The sequence below is a fragment of the Calidris pugnax genome, unplaced genomic scaffold (assembly GCF_001431845.1).
Source record: "Calidris pugnax isolate Ruff unplaced genomic scaffold, ASM143184v1 scaffold347, whole genome shotgun sequence".
Lineage (NCBI taxonomy): Eukaryota > Metazoa > Chordata > Aves > Charadriiformes > Scolopacidae > Calidris > Calidris pugnax.
In genome coordinates this window covers 820,519-843,312 of record NW_015091298.1, presented here as the reverse complement: position 1 = coordinate 843,312, position 22,794 = coordinate 820,519, and the positions used below count along the sequence as shown (strand labels likewise).

Sequence of the window (22,794 nt, the reverse complement as noted above, 5' to 3'; positions counted from 1 at the left end):
TTCACCTCCTGTCAAACAGGGGTTCAAGGCTGGAAACGGAGCGGGGAGGTGTGAGGGGTCGTTGGGGGCCACACTGCATCACAGCAAACAGCTACGGAGCTCCACAGCCCGTCCAGAGGAGCAGAGAAGTGAGCACAGAGAGGGCTTTCTGGAGAAGACCTTTGGGGGCGGTAAGGGAACACAACAACCCCATGCAGGGGGATGCAGTGGTTTTCCAGGCTGTGAAATCAACCTCCCTGCCCTGCAGCATCGCTTGTTCCAGACAGATCTCATCTTCAGTCCAGCCTGATAGACATATCCAGGGCCTCACCCAAAACTTGGAGCCTTTTTGCGGGCTTCCACCGGCTTCAGATCAGGTCCTACCAGACCATGCCCAGCAGGAACCAAGCCCCGTGGCCAGCTCTCCACCTGGCTCATGGCACAGGGGCTCAGGGCAATGGAGGAGCAGAGACGCAGGGCAGGAGAGGCAGCACCATGAGCCAGAGAAGCACCAAAAGCTCTGCAGCAGAAGGAGGGGGAGCTGGAGCCCACGGTACCGAGGGGCTCCTTGCTGACATAGGGGTTTGGGATCTACCAGAGGTCAGACCCTGTGTAAGTGCCAGAAAGCTGTTTTGGTCACTGGCTACTAAACAAAGGGATCATTCTGGAAAAAAATTCGAAGCAAACCTCTGCACCTGATCAGCTAAAGCACAGGGACAAAGATCGAAAGGTCTATTCAAAAAGCAGGAGAGCAGAAGGGCACAGTCTCACCGACAGCTCTCCCCCAGCACTTGCAAGTGTTCACTCGTTACGGTAAGAACGATAAGCGGCTGGAGGTCACGGAGAGTTTGTGCCTTCCCCCAGCTTGCCGAGGAGATGCTTGACCAGCTTCTGCAGGGCTTCAGCCCGGACCACCGAGACGCGCAGCACTTCCTCGTGGTTGGCTTTCTCTTGGCTGGTGTAGCTTGCCACCACTTTGTTGGTGATGAGGGAGATGCCGAGGACTCGGAGGCCACAATGTCTGGCTACGATGACTTCTGGGACCGTGCTCATGCCTGTGGTAGGAGAGGAAAGGAGCTGGATGAGTCAGGATTTACACCACAACAAGATCTCTCCAAGGCTGCAAGCCCCCATCCTACCCTCAGCCCATGCCCTCGTCTCATCCCCCCCCCAGTCAAAGGCTGTCACAGTTGTAGCATTTACAGCTCCACCTCTGCTCGGCACAATAAACCACCCACATTGGATTCCTGAGCGCTACGTCTCTCTCCCCGAGACGTGTCAGACTGCTCGCAGCCCTGCGAAGAGAAGCACTGATGTGCTGTGTCATTTGGGTCTTCTTCTCCTCGGCTGGAAAAAACAAAAAAAGCTACTGCAAAGAAAAATGTCTTTGTGGGAAGCTGAGCTCCTTCCCTCTCACACAACGAATCTGCGGGTACTAATGAACAGGTTTCCACGAGATGCTTCAATGATGAGGGGTCAAGCTGGAGGAAAGATATGGATGACAATGCTTCCTCGTGTGCAGTTGGGAAGCTATCCCTAACTACCATCCCGAAACCATCGAGAGTCTTATGGAGGGCTGCTTTGTAGGGAAGAGGTACGCTAAAAATCCTCAAAAGTGTCAGAATTTGCCCCTGTACTCGGCACTGGTGAGGCCACACCTCGAGTATTGTGTCCAGTTCTGGGCACCTCAATACAAGAGAGATCTGGAGGTGCTGGAGCGAGTGCAGAGGAGGGCAACGAAGCTGGTGAAGGACCTGGAAGACAAATCATATGAAGAGCGGCTGAAGGAGCTGGGGCTGTTTAGTATGAGGAAGAGGAGGCTGAGGGGAGACCTCATCACTCTCTACAACTACTTGAAAGGACACTGTAGAGAGGTTGGTGCTGGTCTCTTCTCACAGGTAATTAACAATATAACGAGAGGGAACGGCTTCAAGCTCCAACAGGGTAGGTTTAGACTGAACATTAGGAAGGAATTTTTCACAGAAAGAGTGGTCGGGCATTGGAACAGGCTGCCCAGGGAGGGGGTGGAGTCACCGTCCCTGGCTGTGTTTAAGGGATGTTTAGATGGGGTACTGAGGGACATGGTGTAGGGGAGGACTTTGTAGAGTAGGGGAGATGGTTGGACTCGATGATCCCAAGGGTCTCTTCCAACCTCAATGATTCTATGATTCTATGATTCTAATTTAAAAATATAATAGAAAAGGACTCTATTTCTGCTGGGGGCCTGCTCGGTCCTGCTGAAGTGAAGGTGTCAGAGCGTGGGAGATGTGCTTGGGAAATAAACCCAACGTTGTAGCGGGGTCCCTGTCCCGGGCAGCCCTAAGCAGAGACTTTCTGCAGATCCATCCCAGAAGCTGCACTAAGGCGCTGCAGGAACACACAGAGCTCATTTCTCTCTGCCCAGGAGTCTCCGAGGGAGAGTGGAAGCCTGAAGCGAGCCAGCCTCGAGCAGAATTAACCCTTTAATCCAGGTGCCCAACCAACCCTCCCCCCAGCCCAGCCCCAGCCGCGTACCCACAGCATCCGCCCCCAGCGCCTGCAGCAGCCGGCACTCGGCGATGGTTTCGTAGCAGGGACCAGGCAGCAGACAGTAGACTCCTTCTCGGACGAAGCTCAGGAAGCCCAGCTCCTGCGCGCTCTCCATCGCCAGGCCCAGCAGGTCTTGTTCATAAGCATCTGACATGCAGGGAAACCTCACTCCAAACCTGCAAGGCAGTAAAAGGCAGAGCTGTGGTGATAGCGCTGCTGCCTGCCCTCCAGCAGAGTTCTGAGATGCTCCCCCTTTGGAGAAAAGGGAAATGTTGAGGGCAGACCTGCCGTGGATGCAATCTCTCTCATCCCAGACTCATCACGAGATACTTCTGCCACCATGACACTCCTGCTAGATGTCATCACCCGAGACCCTCAGCAAGCAGAGGTCATGGCTGTTGGAAGGTCTGGCACTGCTTTCCTGCCACACAAACTCTTCAGGAATGGTCTTTCCAAGGACATGGAGCTGTTGGAGTGGGGCCAGAGGAGGCCCCGGAGATGCTGGGAGGGCTGGAGCCCCTCTGCTGGGAGGGGGAGCTGAGAGTTGGGGGGGTTCAGCCTGGAGAAGAGAAGGCTCCGGGGAGACCTTCCAGCCCCTTCCAGTCCCTCAAGGGGCTCCAGGAAAGCTGGGGAGGGACTCTGGATCAGGGAGGGGAGCCCCAGGAGGAGGGGGAAGGGTTTGACCCTGAAAGAGGGGAGATGGAGCTGAGATGTGGGGAAGAACTTGTTTGGTGGGAGGGTGGTGAGAGCCTGGCCCAGGTTGGCCCGAGAAGCTGTGGCTGCCCCATCCCTGGAGGGGTTCAAGGGCAGGTTGGAGGGGGCTTGGAGCAACCTGGTGTGGTGGGAGGTGTCCCTGCCCAGGGCAGGGGGTGACACTGGATGGGCTTTAAGGTCCCTTCCAACCCAAACCATTCTGTGATTGTGTCTCCAGGGAACACTGATGGCCAATTCTTTCCCCAGTAACTCCCCGCAGTGATTTTTATATCTTGTCCATCAGACAGCTGCTGCCCTTTGCTTCTCCTGCAGGATGGCTTGCAAACAGGAACCAAGTCCCAAGGGTTGTCCCAGTGAGAGGGTTTGAGCAGGGCCCAATGGAGCATGGGTCACTACTTCTAAGACTCACCACAGCAGGCAGTTCCTAAACTGGTCTCACAGGCAGGGATGCCCCGTACCACAACAGCAAGGGCTGTCCTGTCCCTGCATTAACATCCTAATGCATGGAAAAAGAGTTGGATGCACTGAACTCAGTGACATCTGAGTCTTTCCATTCATGTCCATTTGAAGGTCCTCAAAGCTTGACTTTCTTTGGAAGGCAGAAGAACAAATCTTGCTAGTCAGAAAATACATCCCATGAAAGAGTATCTACGTCTGCATTTGGTTCCTGGTGCAGCAAAATCACACCGAGCACAAGCCTGGAGACTCTTCTAGGACAGAAGTTCAATCCAACTGCGCATTTGAGATGCCCCAGTAAGTTCTTCCTGCCCCTCCGCTGCCCACCCAGGGCACGCACACATCCTGTAGGTCTTATACCGCATCTGCCAGCCCCAGAGAATGGGTATTGGATACCCAGCAGAGCATCAAATGGTATTAGTTGTCTACATTTAGACAGCAACATCCCATTCCAGGTGTTGTCCTTTGCAGGGAAATGGGGAGAGTAGCACATGGTGGAACTCCAGGCTACCATATTTTAGGTAGCCTTCATGCTGTGCTTCAAGGCTGGGTCTTCTCACTTGCTTTGGACCTTAAGATAACAGCTCAGTCCTGTTTCTGACTGAGGAAATGCTACTATTGACTCAAGGAGAACACAAATACATGGCCAAGTCTGGCGTGCAGCTGCTGAGGAAGTCTGGAAAATAAACTCCCAGCCACGTTCACCAATCCAGTTTGGTAGGGGTGGACCAGGTCCCTCATCTAGGCTATTAAAGCTCTTGTTTTCATGTTCTTCCAGCTGAATGCTCAGGGCAGTAGGTGGCTTATTTTACATTTATAAACAGTTAAATGTTATATAAATAAAAAACCAACTTTCCCATCTGGTCTGAGGTAATAAGTATTCATCACCATGAAAATTGCTTCTCTTGCCTGAAGGATGGCCAGCAACGCGGAAGCCAATCTCTAATTTATTAAATTCAGTCCTCAGATTTTTGCAGCATTTTCCCTTTTTCACATCACTTCATTGCCTCTAGTTTTACTCTGCTGTGCTTAGATAAATCCTTCCCGGTGGCTGGGCTGGACAGGACTGGATTTTAGGAGGAGGAAGCTCAGCTAAAGCTCTGCAGTACCTTGAAAGCCGTTTCATAAAGACCTTTTTGCCCATTTTGATGCTGTGGTCAGCCATCCAAAAGTCACCTCCCAGAGCACTACAGCCTTCGCCAGGAAGCTGCTCCTGGGAGGCAACGAGACAGCGCCGCCGCTTTGAATGTTCTCCAGATGCAATTATTGTTTGGTTGGCGTTTCTCCTCCTGTTCCTGCATGATTATGCAAGTCCAGAGAGCTTTAAACACTCCTCCCTGTGCCTTCTGTGCTTTTGATCATTCTTTCCTCCAACCCACACCAGTACCTGTGAAGATGCAAAGACGTTCCGCTTCAGATGGGTACTGTCCTCTTGCCATGTGAACGGCAGAACAGCATTTATTTCTCCTGAGGTAGTTGCTAGCACCTTTCAGATTTCTTCAGAAGTAGCAGCCAGATCTGGCGTTACATCAGGGAGGAAATAACTTTAACTGGAAACCAGACGGACCACCTTATCCTCAGCCAGAACTTTCTTTCTGGAAAGATCCCAGGACAGCCCAGGTTCCTGCCCTGCAAACATGCCCTTTTTTCAAGATGAAGCTACCAACTCCACAATGAATTTAACCAGCTCGTTATCTAAACTCACTCTTTGCTCATAAACTACCACCTCCTTCTCCACCTCTGTTACTTGTCCTCTGCCTTCACACACCTGGATTTCACCTGGCTTCTCTCCTGCCAGCTTGGCTAGGACATAATTCCTGCTCATGTTATCTCCTTATCACAATCCAGCCTCTTTCCTGCCGTAAGGCTCTTGACAGCCCTGGATCTTCTTGGCTTCCATGTTGACTTTCCACACGTTTGCCGTGCTCTCCTTGGCTCAGCCTGAGCCTGGTGTGGATGTGTCCTCACTCTCTGTTTAGCCCCGTCTGAGACCCAACGGGCTTCTTTATGTAAACACCAGTCCATCTGGCATGTCCCCTCTCAATGCTATGACCTTGCTGGTGCTGGTTGCCTTCCACCCTACCAGTCTCACAGTGCCTTGGAAGGGTTTTAGGATCATAGATTAATTTAGGTTGGAAGGGACCTTGAGGTCATCTACTCCAGCCTCTTGCTCAAAGCAACTCCGTGTCTGGCAACAACTGCAGTCCAGGAGTGGGGATGTGTTACAAGTTCCTCTGTGTACCATCCATAGGGTAAAGATCCTGTTACGCAGCTCATATACAAACTCTGATTTCCCAGCTCAACCAGCAGCAGGTCACTCTCGTAGATCTAGAGGTCTCCTGAGAGGCTGCCAAGACAACCACCTCTCAGGAGGCTGATGCCTTCAGTGAATACACGATGTCAACAAAGACACTGCCGTTTGATGACCTGGATACAAGGGTGGGTATCAGGAGATCTTGAGGTTTTGTCTTTGCTATCAGCTTAGTGCCTGGCCTCTATCAGTTCCACCACACCAGAAGTGGCTGTTGATAAACGCCGGCTGGAAGCACGGCAGTTCACCAGATTGCTCAATTAAGAGGACCTAGCAGAGAGAGAGGGACTGACAAGAAGAGACAGCAGCAGGTCTCTTCAGCAGACGGTACGGCTGGCGATGTCAGGAGAAGGATCAGGAGCCTACTTTTATAGAACAAAACCTTCTGGAGGTTTGCGTATAAACTCCTTACAGGCTTGGAGGAGCAGGAAACAGCCAAGGAAGGGTGCAGGTGGCGCAGCACACACAGCTATTGCTTTAACTTTTCCCTCGTGGGTACCCGGAGCCAAACTCTACCTCTCTGTAAATACTTGCCAGCGGGCACAAATGGCAGTCCCAGCCTGCAGCTGGAGGAAAAAGGACTAATTGGTAACACGGGGGCTGAGGGGTCAGCCAAGGGCTAGGAAAAGTGTATTTAGCCTGAACTTCAGGGTGGGACAGCAGGAGATGAATCAGGACAGGAGCAAAAGGCAGTAAGAGGGCTGTTATGGAAGACTAAACAACATGTCATGCAGCTTGTCTAAGGCAGCAACACCAACCCTTCATTAAACCACCAGAAATGCTGTTCTGCTCTTTGCAACCTTATGCTACCCAGTTCTGGGAGGGTGGGGATGCCTCCTTACCTCTCATCGTTTGGTCCACGCAGGGGATTCTGCCCTCCCAAGCCAAAGAAGCTGATGTGATCTTTAATGAACATGATGTCCCCCACTTGGAAGTGGGGATTCAGTCCTCCAGCAGCATTGGTGACAATCAAGCTCTCCACCCCCAGGAGGAAGAAGACCCTGATGGGAAAGGTGATCTGCAAGAACCAAAGGTATGTACACAATGAGTATCGCAATTCCTAGACAGCTACCACTACCTTTGTAGCATTGCAATTTGTGGACAGTTCACATGATGCAGAGAAGGGTCTCGATGAGGCCACAAGGAGACCAAACAACTGGAAAAGGTGCAGCAGAGGGCCACAAAGATGATCAGAGGGATGGAGCACCCTATGAAGACAGGCTGAGGGAGCTGGGGTTGTTCAGCCTGGAGAAGAGAAGGCTCCGGGGAGACCTTAGAGCAGCCTCTCAATACCTGAAGGGAGCCTATAGAAGAGCTGGGGAGGGACTCTTTGTCAGGAGGTGTAATGATAGGACAAGGGGAAACGGTTTTAAATTGGAAGAAAAAAGATTCAGATTAGATCTCAGGAAGAAATTTTTTACTATGAGGGTGGTGAGACACTGGAACAGGTTGCCCAGAGAAGCTGTGGCTGCCCCATCCCTGGAAGTGTTCAAGGCCAGGCTGGATGGGGCTTTGAGCAACCTGCTCTAGTGGGAGGTGTCCCTGCCCAGGGCAGGGGGGTTGGAACTCAGTGATCTTTGAGGTCCCTTCCAACCCAAACCATTCTATGATTCCATGATTCTATGATTCTCCAATTTTAAATTTTCCACTAATTTAAATCGAAACAATTTGAACGTTTTTTTAAACATATTAAAAACTCATCTTGAAATGAATACTGTTCAAATTCGAGCCCATGATTTCCACAGTTGCACTAAGGTCAAATAGATGTGGTACAAAAAGAATATGCAGATAATTCCTCCTCGCTGCCAAGGTCTTGCGGAGATCAAACCACTGCACTGATTGAAGTAACTCCTTATGCACATGGACTCGGAGGGTAATTGATAAACCAGCTTTTTACAGCAGCGATGCATTTCACAGAAACATAGAGATTATTTTCTTCATTTCATTTTATTCACGTTAGTTCACTTCAGTGACCTGCTTATCCAAACTTAAGGAACGACTGGGCACCGGAAAAAAAAAATCATTCGAGCAGATTGATTTTGAGGAGTCAGGATGGAATCAAGACGATATCTGCTACCTCTCAAATGCTAAAGAAGCTGTAAGCAGAAAATTCCCTAGCTATGGACATAACTTCTTTAAGAAATGCATTTGTTGTAATAGACAAACATGTTTTGATAATCTAGTTTTGTACCAAGTGCATTTAAAATAATTTGGGTTTTTTTGTATAAAAAGTTGAGTGGGGCCAGGCATTACAGTTTATACCCAAATGCAAACTGACCTCAGCCACAAATAAAATTCAAAGCTATCTGAATAAAAAAAAGAACGTGCAAAACTATCAGCCAGTAAATAAGAAATATTATTGGTGTTTCCGAAGGAAATGTAAATAACATGCATGTCAGCTAATACTTGAATATTCACATAGTTCTCTACGTTAACTGGGAGAGTGTGCCAAGTTAAACGAGCCAGGGAGTTTTTTCTAGAGAAAAAAAAAAAAAAGCTGTACGCTATACAAATGCAAAAGATTAAAATAGATTATTCTTACCACTCATAGTTTTGCAACTGCTGATGTAAATCATTATTAAAATGATGGAGTTAAGCTATATACATCAACCTGCCTGGTGCGATATGCTATTTTGCCCTGTGAGTATAGTGGGGATAGCCACCTCGTATGGCTGCGCAGCATCAGCTTCACCCAGGAGAAGCTGACTGCCTCTCCATTTGAACTCCCAACTGTATTTTTTTTGGGGGGGGGGAGGGGGAGAGAAATTGAAAATCTAAGCAAGATTCATCGCAAGAGCAATGGAGGCTCATTGCAAGAGCTAACCTCCTGCAGCTAGACATCAAAGCAAGCGGTTGCTTTTGCAGCTTTTACAACTTATCTCCTGCAACGTGAAATGGTTTTCTTCAGGAGAACTCACCGTGCTGACGGAGTACCCTTCGTAGTAGTGGAAGCGTCCCTGCATGCACACGCAGGGCTGCCCGTTCAGCTCCCCAAACACCAGTCTGCCCACGTGCCCTGCAACTGGAAATTAACAGAGTGTCATTTCAGTCACAGCTCGCGAGGTCTTTGACTTCAGAGGGGTTTGCCAGTTGGCGATTATGCATTACAGCGGGGCAGAGCACCGCAAAACCAGGAGCTGGAAGTGAAGTAAGTACCATAACAAAGAAATACAGAATCACAGAATCACCAACTAAACCCCACACCCACAACCCCACACACTACACCCCACCACAAACCTATAACATTGGGCACTAGAGCATGCCCTGAAGAGCCACGTCTACACGTTTCTTAAATCCCTCCAGGGATGGTGACTCCACCCCCTCCCTGGGCAGGCTGTTCCAGGGCCTGACCACTCTTTCAGTTAAGTAATTCTTCCTAATATCTAATCTGAATCTCCCCTGCTGCAGCTTCATACCATTACCTCTGGTCCTGTCATCATTCCTTTGGGAGAAGAGGCCAACCCCTGCCTCTCTACAACCTCCTTTCAGGTAGTTGTAGAGGGCAATGAGGTCATAGGGTTTTTTTTTACTGCAAATACAAATTTCACCACCGAGGGACTGCTCTGCCAACCAGTGCCACGCGGCGCACGGTGACTCGAGTGATCTCTCTGTAAGGTTGGACTGTGCTGTCAACGGATGTCCTGAGGAAAGGGACTTAGGGGTGCTGGTGGATGAGAAGCTGGACATGAGCAGGCAGTGGGCACTTGCAGCCCAGAAGGCCAATCCCATCCTGGGCTGCATCAAAAGAAGTGTTGCCAGCAGGTCCAGAGAGGGGATTCTGCCACTTTACTCTGCTCTGGTGAGACCTCACCTGGAGTATTGTGTGCAGGTCTGGAGCCCTCAATATAAGAAGGACATGGGCCTGGTGGAGAGGGTCCAAAGAAGGGCCAGGAGGAGGATCAGGGGGATGGAGCACCTCTGCTACGAGGACAGGCTGAGGGAGCTGGGGTTGTTCAGCCTGGAGAAGAGGAGGCTCCGGGGAGCCCTAATAGCAGCCTTCCAGTACCTGAGGGGCCTACAGGAAGGCTGGGGAGAACCTGTTTATGAAGGCCTGCAGGGACAGGACGAGGAGCAATGGCTTCAAGCTGGAGGGGAACAGATTTAGACTGGAGGGGAGGAGAGGGTTCTTCACTGTGAGGGTGGTGGAGCACTGGAACAGGTTGCCCAGGGAGGTGGTTGAGGCCCCATCCCTGGAGATATTGAAGGTGAGGCTCGATGAGGCCCTGGGCAACCTGGTCTAGTTGGGGGTGTCCCTGCTGACTGCGGGGAGGTCGGACTAGATACCTTTGGAGGTCCCTTCCAGCCTGGACCATTCTATGATTCTATGACTGATGCCCCTGGGTTGCGCTAACCTGTGCTCCGTGGGAAATTAGGGATGTCCTCGTATGGAAAGACTGTCTTGTTTTCCAGCACATCGGCCAGGCCTCCCAGTCCGGATCCGCAGATGATGGCCGTCTTCGGGCGCTGGTCGGTACGGGCGCGTAACCAATCTGCTGTTTCCTTATACACCTCGTACCTGTTTCTGCAAAAGGAGAAGAGATCAGCGAGGCTGACGACCCCTCCAAAGAAAAAGCTTCAAAGGATAAAAGTCCTGAAAAGGTGCAAAGAAGAAGAACTTTCATTAAAAGTGAAATAACAGGAGCTTCACTGCTATTATTGAAGATGTTTCACTTTTAATCTCATATATTTTGCCCTCAGCCAGAGGCAAATCACTTGAATCCTCTTTGCTGGTTTCATTCTGCAGTGGAAGAATGGCTAATGATACCCAGATCACAGAAATGTCACAAGGCATAACCACTCCTGCCTCTGACAGACTCTGGTCTCTCTTGAGCTACTGAAGGAATGCAAAAGCACAGTTAGACCAAGAAATTCCAACCTATATGTGCACGCACAGAGATGTCCAGCCTGTGATGGGGACATACAAGAGGATGGAAGTCCAAAAGCACATGTACAGCATGGGTGGGATGCTGTGCTGATGGAGTAGACACCATTCTCTGCAATAGGAAGACCACTGGGATGTGGGGCAAGCATCACCTACAGAGATGGAGAACCCAATCTTCCTAAGTGCTGAGTGGCATCAGCTCCCAGTGCTTCCTTCTGGGGCTGGTAACGCATCTCAAACATCCACTTTCTCCATAACTCCTGGTTTCAGTAGAGGAGGCTAAACGTGGAGATCTCATTCATCCTTTCCTTACCCACAGGGCGGGAAGTGGGTCACACATGCAGATCAGTCCTGGGCAAGAGGCCCAATGACATCAGTCTATGTCAAAACAAATGAAAACCAGAAATTTGGGCTCCTGGGTCTCCTTATGAAGTCTGATTGAAGAGGGGGACTGCTCGAATACCTTGGTAAAAATAGGTCTTATCCAGCACTGAGGCACGTTGCTAGAAGATGGGATAGAAGCTGACAGTACACTGCCTGTCATGTATATGTCTCATGGGAAGAGAGAGGACTTCAGTTTTTAGGCCTGTCAGTCCGATATTCATCACATGCATTAATCAGTTTTGAAACACAATCAATAGCAGAATAATCCCATAATCCTGTTTCCAATAGGACAATGCTGATACCTTCTGAAAGTCAATATCAAGGTTGATTGGAAGCTCTCTTCAAAAGCAAAGGTACTGAGAGCATTTCTTGGTGGCATCTCAGACATTACCATTGATAAGCAGAATTAATGACTGTCTATGACAGAGGACTGGGTGACAGAGTGAACCAGCACAGGCAGGGGCAGCAGGTTCTCTCCATGAAAAGCTGATCTGCTTATTAAGGGGTGAGATAATCAGATGCTGCGAGGCTGAAGGTGATGTAAAATTGACCGGAGATGCTGATAAGCAGCCACACTTCATGAATGTTTCTTTGTTTTAATCAAGTCTCTTATTTCCAGAGGTGCAAACCTTAGGCACGTTGTGATTCTGCTGTTCTGCAGCCTCAGAGGACATACAGAAAAGCTTTCCAAGCAGTGCTCTGCGTTCCAGGTCTTAGACCATTGATGAAGAGGATTTGACTGTCAGGGTACAACCGGTTCCTCTGACTGGAGTATCTGATATTCAAATAAAGGATCTCCACTCTATGTGTTTTCTTTCTTTATATGGACCAGGTAGGCAGCTATTGCACAGATATCTTCTGTGAGCTTTTTCATCTCCTGCTATCAGTCCTGTCCAGTGGCCGATACACTTATGTTCCCAGTTACAAACTACGGTGTCAGAAACACCCCAATATGTCATCAACCTGCAATCCAATGAGAAGAAATAACTTCCACGTTCACAAATTAAAAGAAAGTCAGCTGGCTGAAATACTCCTCAAAGGAAAAGTCTGGAAATGAGAAAGAGGTTATTTACCATAACATATTGTTGAATTTTTCAAGTGCACCATGAGCACTTGAAATAAGCAAAAGCGGGGAGAGTGACGTTAATGAAGCCTACACTTGACTTATCCCTTGCTCCCAGAGAAAAGCTTTAAAAGTGCTTTACATACATTAACGAATGATTCCCCCCAATTTCTCTGTTAAATAACTGTAATCCTTGTTTAGAAATTAGAGGGAACCAGGAGAATTTCAATGTAATACCCAAGCTTTTGACTCATGTGGCAGACATGAGAAAAGAATGAGGTCACCAGGATCTGCTCTTCCACTTGATCAATAATCCCCTCTTTTTTGTTTTGGTTTGTTTTTTAAAAAGGTGCATACACCCTTGCAAAACAACATTAAAAATTGGATTATTCCTATAGATATTTTAGGAGTGTGGGATGAAGCCGATTCCATGTCTGCTGAAGACATTGGGATTGATTCGAGCTGTGCTGAGTTCAAGGGAATTTTTTTTCTGTCTAAATAGAAGACGTTAAAATATTTATTATCCAAAGTAAAACTCCAGTGCTGCCTAACTGTCCTTGCCCGAAAGGACCTTCAGCGGGCTCACACGGGCCTTGCAGAGCCCTCTCCATCCCAAAGGCTGAGCTGAGGGATGGTTCTCCATTCCCAGGAATGCCAAAATTCATCTGTGATGCCCGGCTTGCAATATTTAGCTTGATGCACAGCATCAAAGGGGACCTGCAGGCACGGATAATTTCTGGCTACGAAGGAGGTACCTGCTCAGCGGGAGCAGAAAGGGGGAAAGTTTGACCTGTGGGTCACCAAATGCAACGTTTTGCCTGGAACCGCATGAGCCCGAGGTCTGAGCAGGGCTTTTGACAGCCCGAATTAATACATGTAGCACAAAGCCCTCTGTAGCTACTCCATCTCCAACAATGCACACCTAATAATAGTGCTCGGTAGCATCGCTTTGGATTAAATCACAGGATCAGCTGAAAACACAATCCCCTTTTATTGTGATTGCTGTCATCCACTGGAGAAACGCATCTGTTGCAAAACACAGGACTGTCACCGGTGACGGATCTTTTGTGGCATGAAAAGAAACCACCCTCATTGTGCTCCTGAGGTTGGTTGAAAGCAAATCCACGGAAAAAAGCAGACATAGCCCCGATAAGCAGACAAAGAGTTACGTTGCGGAGAGGGGCAGACCGCCATACATTTTTTTTTGCAGCCTAGACCCTCTGCATGCCACGATATTTGCCTCTTCTGGCCCAAAACCTCTCCCAAGGTCACCTGCTCCTTGCCATATTTCATAATACCAGCACCTGACATGGGCAGATGGCCAGGCTCCTCTTCAATAATAAGATCTTTACCGCTGAGCAGCCCTGGCCTGACGTTTATTGAGTGCCCAGCAAGAAGAGGAAAACAAGGAGGGGGAAAAGCGATGCCATTTCGCCAGCCCCTTCTGAGCTCGGGTGGCCGTGCACCCCCTGTTTCACAGCCCCTTACCTGTCTTCCTCAGCATAGGCCATCCTCCTCCTCTTCTCTGCTTAACCAAAAAGGGGATGCTCTCTCAAAATGGAGCTGTGGGGTTTTATTTGACCAGAAAGCAGAGGCCTATTGAGCCCCGGGGAAGCTGCCGCTGTCTCCGGCGGTGAGTCAGGGAGGTGTGTCCCAGCTTCCCTCTGCAATTTCCCCCCCCCCCCCGGGAGCATCCCTAATCCCCGAGTAGGAGGGGCATTGCTGAGGACATCTGCTTTTCTGGTCTCACCCCTATGACACGCAGGATCTAGAACTCTGCGGGGAGCTCACACCCGTAGAGCGCAGGTTAAAGCCTCGAAAGTTCACACGCGCGCACACGCACGCACACACTCTCCAGAGGGACCCACGTAGATTTGCACGCCTGCCCCGGCACGTGTCCACCGGGAACCAGCTGGAGTCACCTGCTCCATTGGGATTCAAACCCCTCACGGGATGCCCTGTACCGCCTACCACCGACACCAGCAAGGAGACATTTCCACATCACACGTTGTTCTCTCACTGTTTCTTCATGGCAACCATCCTTCAGGATTATTTTTTTTTGTGTCCACATTTCATCGCCTCCCCCATCTCAAAAGGAAATACTGTCTTCAGATACAGAATCACAGAATGATACAGGGTTGGAAGGGACCTCTGGAGATCATCTAGTCCAACCCCCTGCCAAAGCAGGGCCACCCAGAGCAGGTCCCACAGGAACGTGTCCAGGTGGGTTTGAATGTCTCCAGAGAAGGAGACTCCACCACCTCCCTGGGCAGCCTCTGCCAGGGCTCTGCCACCCTCCCAGCAAAGAACTTCCTCCTCATGGTTAGATGGAACTTCTTACATTCAAGTTTGTGCCCATTTCCTCTTGTCCTGTCCCTGGGCACCACTGAAAAAAGACCGGCCCCATCCTCCTGACACCCTCCCTTTAAGTATTTATAAGCATTGATCAGATCCCCCCCTCACTCTTCTCCAGACCCAAGTCTCTCAGCCTCTCCTCGGAAGGGAGATGCTCCATGCCTCTCATCATCTTGGCCAAGGGAGATGCTCCAGGGCCCTCATCATCTTGGCTCCTAAACTCCTGTTCAGCTGATTACACAGTAAAAAAAGAAAAAGACCAAAACCAAACCCAGGGCCTGCAGCAACCGCCCCTCCAATTTTAGCTTTATTCTGTTAAACAAAGTTTTAAACAACCTTGTCATATATGTCTGTCCGTGCAACAGTGCCTGAGCCCAACAGCTGATGTAAACCAAGTCTAACAGAGCCAGAGATGTTTCCAAAACAATCAAGTGCCAAAAAAAATATTTTTAAAATTGGTGCTGAGCAGAGGAGAGACCTTCCATGCCCCAGGTGAAAGGCTACAGCTACAATATGTCCTCACAGCTTCTAGATCCAGAAGGGATGTGCAAGACTAGAATGTATAAATATCCCAAGCAGGGAGAAAACCCCAATTAGAACTTGTCAATTCCCAGACAAATCAGCCAGATGTTAAAAAAGAAATTAGAAAAATCAGGTTGGGCAACACCAGTTTTAGGTCTCATAATATTTCCTATTATTTCCATTCATGTTCACTTGTTGGTCTTGAAGATCCCACAGCAAACATCCCCTTGGTTGCCCCGGGCAACTCTGAGAACTTCAAAGTCAAAACAGGGTAATAAATGCAGCAAGAAAAACCTGGGCATTTTTAGAGAGAGAGAGAACCCTCGTGTTGGAAAGCCCCAGGTCCAAGGCAGAAATCCAGAGTATCATCCTTGATGCCAGCACAGGCTGGGAGCCCATCAGAGCCAGCAGGATTTGGGCATCGCGGGCAGCAGCAAGGTCTGTCAACAACAGGTATTTGTTGAAAAACAGAGTTAGCACTGAAGAAATAGAAAATGGATCTGAACAGTATCCATAAGTGTCCTTTCCCCTCAAGTTCTTGACCACCTCCCTTTCTTCCTCATATTCACACCTTCAATTCTTACTTATTTTCTTTTAGGAAACTTAAAATTTATGTCTTTTTTTTATGCAGAAGGGTGGGTATGTGTGCTGCCACTTCAGGAATCAGGGATACATCGCTGTGCTGGCATGGTGCACCCCACTCTCAGTTTGCTGGGGGTAACGGAAAATCAGCATTAAGCACCTAATATTGCCTGTCATCTTCCCCTTTTACCTCCTTTTTCTTATTCTGTTTTTACCGTGTTCCCACTCCTTTTTCAGATATACCTCCTTTTCATCGCTCACTCATTCTTGTCTTTCTGAACCTCAGCCATCTCTGTCTCCTTGGTGTTTATCCTCCTTTCCCTTCAGTGTTGTTTTTCTGAGAGCAGAGGTGGTTTTACATAGATTTAATTGCATCAGACGCTGCGTCCAAGCAGCACCTTTGCCCTTCTATGTGAGCCGAAGTGCCAAAGGACTCTGCAAGTCACTGTCACCCCAAGAAATGCCTGCCTTAAGCCAGAGCCTTAGCACCACTTCCCAGCTCCCCCAAATCTTTTTGCCCTCTGGAAACCCCCACTCCTCTTGCCAAAACTCAGGGCTTCTTTAAAAGCTGTTATTTGCTCCCATTAAATTAAAAGATAGAGCAACCTTAGGCCCTTAACGTTGATTTTCCATACAGTTCTTTGGTATCAGCAGAGTTCTGATGCCCCCCAGATATGTTCCCTTCTTTAGCCTTAATCTGATTACATTCATTAATCTGATTCTTTTTAGCAAAGCAGACAGGAGAGATGAGACAGCCTGAGAGCTCTTCCCAATTTGTCCTCGTCTAAGACAATCTCCTCCCTAGTTTGGATTTACATGGAAAACAGGATTATCGGAAAGGGACCGTTTTATCTATCTTCCTGCAGCGCCCGTTATTTAGCAGCAGCAAGAATTACTGGAGTTTTAACCTGCAATGGTGCATTGGCTGGACAAGTACTAGATAAAGGTTTGCTCTACCAGAAAAATTAATTTGAGCATTGAGGGCATTCATGCCAATAACACTGTAGAGAGGAAGAGAAAAAACTAATTAAGCTTCAGCTCCTGTACAACTACTCCAAAGCAGAGCCAGCTAAAAAAAAACATAAGTTATTGAATAGATTGCATAAGCCTTAAGAAAGGGTATTGACAGTCTTTCTGTCCTGAATCTCAGACGTCTCTTGCTTTTGCTGTATGTATGTGTCTGCTGCAAATTGTATCTGTAATCCACATCTTATTGACTCGGGTGTCACTCAAGTCCTGTTCCTGTAGCCAGAACTTCAAGGGCTACAGGGTGCAGATACAATCACCTCAAATAATTTTGTAACAATGCTTTACATTCCTCCAGCAATTGCTATCTAAAGAAGTGTTGTGAAGTATTTTGCAAGCATTTCATCAAAACATTTAATTAGTGCTTCGGGCAAAGTCTCCCACTTCCCCGCATGCTCACATTATCGCAGCATCAAATTATCTTTAAGTCTTCTCACGTGTACATCACCTTTTTGGGGAAGGGAACGGAGCTGAAGAAAGATTAAGGGGGTGTCTACACTGTGGAGACAACTGAAACCAGCCTAGTCCAGGAGAAAGCATCGCTCAAAAAGTCCTGTAGGCATTACCATGCCCTCATTGGTGCTGGGCTCACCTTTATCTCTCTCTGGGGGACGTTTCCCATCCCCCAATTCTCCTGCATCCAGAAAAAGGAAGAGTCTGCCTCAGTGTTTTGGAGGAAGGTGAAATAGATAAAGCTTGGAAAGATTTTGCTTTGCTGCTGATTGCCTGAAGTGCAGGTTCCAGGTCTGATTAAAAAAAAATTACTAATCGCACTCAAGGAGCTAATCAGGACTTTTGCAGCAATTTGGAAACTCATTATTTGGGAAACTCATCCTTTGTTTGTACGCTGGTTCTCCTAGACAGCCACAGGAGTGTTACTAGCCACGAGGAAGGTAAATAACATCAAATTATGTACCATAAAAGTTATTCCCCTACAGAAATCCTTAGGAAGGTCTGCCTGGAGTGACACGGGGGCTGCTCGTTGTACATCTTCAGGAGAGAGACCTCCGACCATAGAGAAGGCAGAAAAGGGATGACCAGGGGAATAGAAAACCAGAGGCTCAAAAGGCTTGTCATGGTTAGCTGAGCGAAATGAAAACTAAGCGATGCTCCGGTGACAGCCTGAAAATGTTGCCATGGAGGCAGGAGAGACACAGAAACTTGAGAGAGGCACCAGGGAGCTGGGGAGATGCGTGTTCAGTTAGGCTAGACGTCAGGAAAAAGCTTCCAGCTACCCAAAGCGTGCAGCCCTGAGGAGCCCTCCTGTAAGGGCAGTGGGGAAACAGCTTTTGGGGTGGGAATGGGCTAATATAAGGGTTACGTGATGTTCGCTGGGAGGACGACACAACATTCACAAATTGTACACCAGCTCTGTAAAAACTCACCAGCTCTGTAAGACTCGGGCAGAAAAAGAAAGCAAGTTGGCCACGATCTGTGCACAAATGACACCATGGAAATTAGGAAAAGAGCAGAGGTGTCCCAAGGCCAGGCAACACCTCCATCTTCCACCTCAAAGGCTGGAAGGGGTTTGTGGAAATGAAAAGTGCTGTGTCACGGAACTCAGTAGAGACAGGGCATAGAGAAAGGGATCGTTCGGGGATTTGAAGGAAAGGAGTTGTACTTTCTGAAGGGACAGAAACGGCACAAGAGGAGATCGGGAACGACCGGATGGGCTGTGTGCTGTGAAAGCGCTCTGAGGCAGGCAGAAAAATCAGAGAGCTCAGGGGAAAAAGCTGCAACAACGCTTTAGTGAGGATAAGCGGAAAAGAAACTATGGATCCCGGTAGTGTAGAGACTATAAAAGGCCAGATACCCCTCTGGTCTACAATAAATGCAAATAAATTGAAAAGAAAAGCTAAATATTATCAGGAAGAAATGCTTTCAGGCCTGTCACAGAAGAAAACAATTCTCAAACAGTTAAATGGCACTGCACAGCTATATGTATCATTAATGATTCTTGAAAATTGATATATTCCCCTATTCAACACAGGTAAATACAGCTGATATCCTGGCACCACAGCCAGCCACTGGCCCGGAGCTCTGTGCATGCCGCTCCATGGGAAGAATAAGGATGTGTCTCCATCCTGAGACCATGTAGGACCAAAGTTTATTCCAGTCTGTGATCTGGCTTTCTCTCAGTAATGGGTAATACTTTCACACCATGGAGCTCAAGAGCAGACTTTTCACCGGCCTCCAGGACCGCATTCCTAATTCCCCCAAACCCTTCTTTGGAAAACACTTGCTTTCTGGAGGTCATCAGTAGGTGAACATACCTGCAGCCATGGTCCATGATTTATGATGTCCCAACAGGATCAATGCTTCCTCATGGTCTCATTTGTGGTGCAATAATGCCACAATGTTAAATAGTATACAGGTTTTCCCTTTTTATTTCCATTTTTGTGATTTTTTTTTTTTTTGAAGCAAAGGTTAGACAACTGTACATCATTGTACATCTATTGGCTAAAAGTATCCCTGTAAATCTTTCCTTCACCGCTATTTGCTCTGCACTTTTACATAAAATAAAATAATTTTAAAAAAGGCTATTACGTGCCTATCTGTAAAAAATGAATGATGTCTCCCAAACTTACAGGCATCTTCCATCCTGCATGGTGAGCCTCGATCCAAAACTACCAGGGCTCAGCATACTTCCCCCAGCTGCCTTCCTCTGTATCGGATAGCATTGAAAGACACCCCCTAAAAACCCTCCAGCAACACTCCTGAACTCCACCACCTAGCATGCTTATGCAATATATGCATTTTGCTGTTTTAACTATGGAAAAAAAAAAAGTCAGAGGCATAAACAAGACTTTGTTCTTAATTAGTTGTCTAACAGCACAATGCTTGTTTAGAGACAGTTCAGGGTTTTCACTGCTATAATTGTACATACATTTTATGATCTCATGGAGAGAAAGAGAGAAGATCACCTCTCAGAATATTAGTTCCACAAAAATGGGGCTAATCCAGGAAGAAAGTGCTGTGTTCCCATCTTCAGTTTCTCATAGGGGCAGAAAAGAGATTGTTTAGTATAAGATAAAAGTATCTATTTGACTTTTGATAGAAGTATCTATTTGAAATTCAAATACTTCCACTTTAACTTGGAAGTATTTAGGAAAACATAGGAGGCAACTGAAGCTCATAAGCTGAATTAAAAGTTTAATTTTGGAAAAAAGTATGATATTTTTCTTAAGTATGCTATTTCTCTTAGCTGGGAATCTTGTAATGTTACACGTTCAGTGATGAACTGTTCTCCCCTGTACTTTGGGAGAGCCTTGCTTTCAGGAGCCCAGCAGACTGTGACCCCAAGATGCTACACGCTATGGTAAAAGCCTAGCAGGGCATGACTGAAGAGGTAAGAGTCTTACTTACGTATCAGTTCCGCCACATACTGAATTACAGTTGTCCTCTTGCTGGTATCATCCAAGCATTTAAGAACCCAAGAGCACACAAAAAGGTGATTTAAGTATTCAAGAGAAGATTAAGAAGAAGCAGGTCTTAAACTCAGTGTTTTAAAAAAACCTATTATCCACAGTAACTTAGAGAGAAAACACTTCAGTCTATAACATATCTTTGTTATGTTCCCATTAACCTTAAACTCTCTTAAGCAAAAGGTAAAATTTATTTTAGCAATGACATTACCACACACACCAGACAACCAAAGGGAGACCACAACAGGCATTATAGAACCCCCAATACCCTCAGCTCCTTACCCACCAGCTGCTCATATACTTTAATTAAACCATCCTACCTTTCACCCCACCTTTAAATAGCCACAGGTGTTGACTGATTGGCAAGTGATTTTCAAACAGGCCAATCAAAGGGTGAAGAGGTATTGCAGACATACATATAAATCTTCCATCCACACCTGAGCTCTTTCTCATTTGGTCAAACTTTTTTCTGATGAAGCAGCCAGTAAGTATCTTTTTCTTATGCTGTTTATCAGAGGTGAATAGGGTAGTTTCAGCTCTAAAAACACATTCTTTTTTATTAAGTGTAATTAAAGAGAAAGTTTTAGTCTGGTATTTGTAGTTGTAGGTAGAACAGTATTTTTTTGATACTTAAGCTTCCTTTTATTTTGTAGCAGTATCCCTTTAACTCAGAAGATAAATAAATAGTTTGGGGGGGGGGAGAGAAAGATTTTCTGTTTATAGATTTAGATATTTACTTCTTACTTTAAGGTGTAAGTTCTTTAATGTATCCAAAGTACAAGAAAATGTAGCTTACCTATGCATCATTATTGCATCTTTAAGATGAACATGCCAAGTTTGTTTTTTTAATCAATTATCTAGCTTCTAGCAAAGTTCTCCTTAGTTATATCAGTTCTGGAATTCTTTGTACTCCTAAAACTGAATTTCTGTGCTTAAATTAATTCTGGCTTAGCGCTGGATTGTGTTTCATCAAGGAGAAATATGTGAGAGTGCAGAAGTCAATAGCAGCAAACCTGGCATTGAAGCAAAAGGATTTCTGCTAACTCATGCTATGTTGTTGGTTGTTGGCTCCTAAATGGGCTGGCAAGTGCCTTGTTCTCTAACCTGCATATAGGAAAATCCCCACAATGTTTAAAGTCTCAAGAGCTGCTTGCACCCTATGTCTGCTGTAGTAATTAATCTGCTTTGACCTTCCTGCCTCTGCTTGCAGCTCAGATGTTGTTTTGCTGTCTAGAAAGGGTATATATGTTTCCAGGGATGCTGCAATGGATGGTTGATTCTGCTTATTATTGCTCTGTTAATATTTCAAGGTTCTTGAGGTTCTTGCCCCCTGCTAACCCAACTGGGTGTAACAAGTCTGTGGTGGATGTAAAAAGGACAGTAAAGTGGGTTACTATGTGCAAGAGTCACCTTGAGGGTCTGCTTGTGGGTTACAGAGGTCACAGAGAACCATGGAGGAGCAATGCTGCTGACTCTAGAGATGGAGGCTGGCTTGGAGAGCGTGTGCTGAGATGTGATATGTGCAAGGCTGGGAGACGATGGTGCCCTGCCCTGTCTCTGCTCCTTGGTCAGCTGCATCTGGCTCTGGAGGGCTGATGTCCTAAGTCTTTAGGCAAAAAGCTGTGCTGAGCCCCAGCCCTTTCTCTCCAAGGGGTTGCTAGCAGATTGCAACAAAGCCTTCTTCCCGGTTTTCCTCTGAACAACCTGTAAGTATTGTTATATGTAAGTGCTGTTTGAATAACATCTATAAATGGTTTTAATTTCTTTTGGGCTGCACTACTGCTGCTCCTCCCCCTGCAGAATGAAGCCAGCTCAAATGAGCAGGGTTTTCTGGTGAAAAGCAGCCTGCTTTTTAGCTGCTGGTGTTGTCCCCAAATGAGAGCTCTTCACCTGGTGTGTGAAAGCCAATCAACACACTGGCTTGAGAGATTTGTTTTCATTTCAGTTCTGCAGAATCAGGTGGTGGCATTTAAGAACAGCCAGCAGCACCTCATGTTTCAAACTGCCCAATGGTTCTAATGATAAAACACAGCTGATGGGTTAATGATTCATTCTGCACTCCTAACTATATGTATGCATCTAAGATTGTGTTTAACACACTTGGGGAGGTTTGCTGATTAGCCTGCTCATTATTCACAAAGGGTGTGCATTTTATTATAATTACCTGAGGTTAGTTTGGGATATACTCTAGGCTCAAGTTTGGTCTAGAAATTGTATTTTCTACTATCCTATGTCTAAGTCAGCAATGGCAAAAGGACGTGTAAAACACACTGGTTTGTTTCACATCCTGTTCGAGGCGAGGTACTGTCTGTGATGTCCCAGCTGATAAACTGTGCTCGATAAAACTTTTAACTTTGTTCTTTGGACATTGCTGTGACTGACGTGGCCTTGAATGGGCTCCCTGCCTCCTCCTGCTGCCATCACTTGGGCAACGCTGGGCCTCGCTGCTCCGCACCCTCTCCCAGCAATAACAGCGGTGGGTACGACTTCAGGCGTCCCTCTGAAATTTATTTTTAAGAATAAAACGTAAAAGCCCTCCCGGTGGGGAGGGCGGGGGGGCGCTGAG

The 22,794-nt window shown here is 47.2% G+C and overlaps 2 protein-coding genes across 2 annotated transcripts in view; one reads left to right on the top strand and one right to left on the bottom strand.

Annotated features, from left to right (window-relative positions):
* Positions 1 to 816: 816 nt before the first annotated feature.
* PNP (purine nucleoside phosphorylase) lies at positions 817 to 13,942 on the bottom strand. Its single transcript, XM_014960758.1, has 6 exons — positions 13,807 to 13,942; positions 10,342 to 10,511; positions 8,908 to 9,011; positions 6,832 to 7,007; positions 2,494 to 2,684; positions 817 to 1,034 (listed from the first exon to the last, which is right to left on the bottom strand). Exons 1-6 carry the CDS (start codon positions 13,827 to 13,829, stop codon positions 817 to 819), a joined length of 882 nt encoding a protein of 293 aa, XP_014816244.1. The 5' UTR covers positions 13,830 to 13,942.
* An 8,686-nt stretch (positions 13,943 to 22,628) lies between these two features.
* The window catches only part of CMTR2 (cap methyltransferase 2), a 9,065-nt gene continuing 8,899 nt past the window's right edge, over positions 22,629 to 22,794 (top strand). The window contains exon 1 of the mRNA XM_014960776.1: positions 22,629 to 22,704. The gene's annotated coding sequence lies outside the window, so the exon portion shown is untranslated. The remainder of the gene's footprint in view (positions 22,705 to 22,794) is intronic.